This window comes from Echinococcus granulosus, assembly GCF_000524195.1.
Source record: "Echinococcus granulosus chromosome Unknown EG_S00081, whole genome shotgun sequence".
NCBI lineage: Eukaryota > Metazoa > Platyhelminthes > Cestoda > Cyclophyllidea > Taeniidae > Echinococcus > Echinococcus granulosus.
The window spans coordinates 133,283-136,241 of record NW_020170461.1 but is presented as its reverse complement, the minus strand read 5'-3'; the positions used below and the strand labels follow the sequence as shown (position 1 = coordinate 136,241).

At 44.6% G+C, this 2,959-nt stretch overlaps 2 protein-coding genes across 2 annotated transcripts in view; both read right to left on the bottom strand. All coding sequences in view use genetic code 11, as the record gives it.

Annotated features, from left to right (window-relative positions):
• EGR_07571 (Endonuclease/exonuclease/phosphatase family domain-containing protein) overlaps positions 1-193 on the bottom strand; it is a gene marked incomplete at both ends in the record, with an annotated part of 8,370 nt that extends 8,177 nt beyond the window's left edge. The window contains one exon of the mRNA XM_024496820.1: positions 185-193. Coding sequence (XP_024348756.1) covers positions 185-193 — 9 coding nt within the window. The remainder of the gene's footprint in view (positions 1-184) is intronic.
• A 1,041-nt stretch (positions 194-1,234) lies between these two features.
• EGR_07570 (Retrovirus-related Pol polyprotein) lies at positions 1,235-1,744 on the bottom strand (the record flags this gene model as incomplete). Its single annotated transcript, XM_024496819.1, has 1 exon — positions 1,235-1,744. The coding sequence occupies one exon, from the start codon at positions 1,742-1,744 to the stop codon at positions 1,235-1,237; it is 510 nt and encodes a 169-aa protein (XP_024348755.1).
• Positions 1,745-2,959: the final 1,215 nt, after the last annotated feature.

Sequence of the window (2,959 nt, the reverse complement as noted above, 5' to 3'; positions counted from 1 at the left end):
CTACTATATATATATATATATATATATATATATATATATATATATATAACATATCACGTGAAAAAGAGCACACCTCCGAAAGGCACAAAATAACATGGATAAAAGTGCATAATTAATGTCGTCATGACATAAGCCAAGTGCTGCATCAAGTGTGCGTCAATTCACTCATAGAATCCGAGAATACCTCACTCATTGCAGGCCCTCAAAAATACACACAAAACCCATCTGTTTAAATGATTCAGGACCTTTAAACAATAAACTGGAGTTTAATAAAAATTGTATTTTTGAAAGCCTATTTTGCTTTACATTTTCTGTGCAGATTTTTAATCGAAAATCATCATTTAGTTTTAATTCCAGGGGTTGTGCTGTGGCTTACCGAAACGAACAAAAGTTAGAAAATTTATGACCAAATCAATTGTAGGGCGAGACTAGTAGGTCTCCTCCCCCTATCCCTCATACTCTTAGAACAACCGAGTTAGTTTGATTTTGATATATTTATTAATAGAAGTGAATAGGGAAAAGTAGTACAGAGTTTAGGGGTGTGAGGATCCGTAACCGCTCCCAAGCTTGCACAACGCCGACTCTCGCACGAGGCTCGATTCGTCTTCTCGCCTCATTTTTGAAAGGAATATTGGGACAACATGAGTATTACATAGCCCCCTCGTTGCTTTAGCACCGTCTTTAGTGCTGCCACTTACGAGCTCCTCTCGAAGTTCCCACCCGGTGGTTTCCTGTCTTCAATAATGGGATAAATCTCTTTTATATCCAACCACTGGTGACCCTTTGTAGAATTTTATTGTGCTGTGGTGAATGGTTGCCGGCTGGGTACGCAGTTGTGCCTTCACCACCCGAAATGGGTCCTTGCTCCATGGGTGATGGGTCTTGTGGTGTGTTTCAGGTGGGAGAACCGGTATGTAAATTTGCACTAAGTCACCTTCTCAGTAGACGTCCGTTCGGCTGTGTCGGTAGGAATTTTTCTTCTGCCTGATGTGAGAGAGCCGCAAATATTTGCGTGGATGTTAAAAGTTCCTCTTATGCCTTCATTGGGACCCAGTATATACTCTGGAACATTGTTGGCTGGTTTGTCGGTGTTTGGCAAGAAGATGTTGGAGAGCACTCTCAATTCACGACCTGTGAGCATTATGAACGAAAAACACCCGTTGACGTATAGACCGTGGCTCTGTATGCGAGAACACGCCCTGGGCCTAAATCCCAGTCATCTGGTTGTGTGTCTTTAGTGAAAGCCTTCAGTAGTCCGATCATGGTGCGATTCGTTCTTTACACCTGGTCGTTGCCTTGCGGACAGGCAGGTGTCGTGTGTGTCTTTGAGATCAGTTAATTTATGCAGCGGGTTGACGACCTTAGCAAAACCCTTTACGAAGCGCCGATAACAATTTTCCGGACCTAGGAAACTGCAGAGCTCCGTTTGGTTGGTTGGTGTAGGCCTTGTCCTCATTTGTTGTGCCCGGTCTTCGGTGACTGCCATCCCATTCGACGAGACTGTATGTCCCAGGAAGGTAACCGAGCGTTGCAGGAAACGGCACTTCTTCTTGTTCAAGGTTAACTCTGCATCCCGTAGGCTGTCCAACACTAGTTTCAGGTTAGCATTGTGCTCTTGAATATCTCCACCAAAAACGAGAATGTCGTCAAGATAGATTATGTAATGCTTTCGGAAAAGGCCAGTTAGAGATGTTCGCATGAGGCGTTGGAAGGTGGCCGCTGCGTTGCAGAGTCCAAAGGGCATCGTTTGAAATTCATAAAGCCCATTTGGCAATATAAAGCTGCCTTTTCTCGGTCTGCTTCTGCCACTTCTACTTGCCAATATCCCGACTTCGAATCTAGGATGGAGAACCACTGGGATCCATGTAGTGAGTCAAGTGAGTCATTTATGTGGGGAAGGGGGAAGGCATCCTTCTTGTTTGCAGCTTTCAACTTTCTTATGTTGATGCATAACCGCAGACTGCCGTCATTCTTTTTTACCAACGCGATGGGAGAGGCCATGGTGACTTGGACGGCTTTATAACATCGTCTTGAAGCATTTCTTCAACCAGACGGTCTACTTCTTCCAGCAAAGGAGGTGGAATACGTCTGGGTGGTTGCCAAATTGGCCTAGCTTCACCAGTATCAATCTTATGCTTGATGGTATTTGTTCGTCCCAGTCTTACACCTTACCATGGGAAGATGTTCGCATACTTAAGTAGGAGGTGACGGAGTTCTTTTCTCTCGTAGCTAAAAATATGAGTCAGCTGTGCACAAAAGTGATCCAGATTGTTCATGGGAATGGCTGCAGCTTCAAAAGGGTGTTGCAGATGTCATCTGCGTCGTCTTTCGGTGGCGAAGTATCTGCTTTAGGCCCAGTGGCTCGATGAGTGGAAAAGGTTCCTTCTGCAAAATTTAGGACGGCTTTGGTGTAGCGAAGGAAATCGGCACCAAGTATCACGTTCCAGGCCAGTTCTGGACGCACGATGAATTTTACTGTCCAAGTTTCCTTCCCTATGCAGACTTTTAATGATGCCTCTCCTTCGACTAGCATCTCCCTTCCCTCTGCTGAACGCAATTTTTTGGAAGAAGAAGAGGATCTTAACCCTATTACAAAGGGTAGGGAGGGCTTGGAGGTTCACAAATGACTTAGCTGCATTGGAGTGGAGAAGAAAACTACAGGAATGTCCTCCAAGTTTACCAGGGACCCTCATATAAGAATGGGAGCCATTTGGGAGTAGACAGGAAAGGAAAAGGAGAGCCCACCTGGTCTAGGGGCATGGCGCCGGGAGGTATAATGCAAGGGTGTTGACTTTGACCATTTTAGGGGCTTCTAGAAGATCGGGGTCTCTTGGAGTTCTTGCCGCTTCATGGTTGCAAGCTTGACCAGTTAACCTTCATTATTTTTGGCTAAAACGCAAAATATTTAAGTTGTTTTCATAAATAAGTGGCGTTTATGCAGTTATACTACTATTTTAAG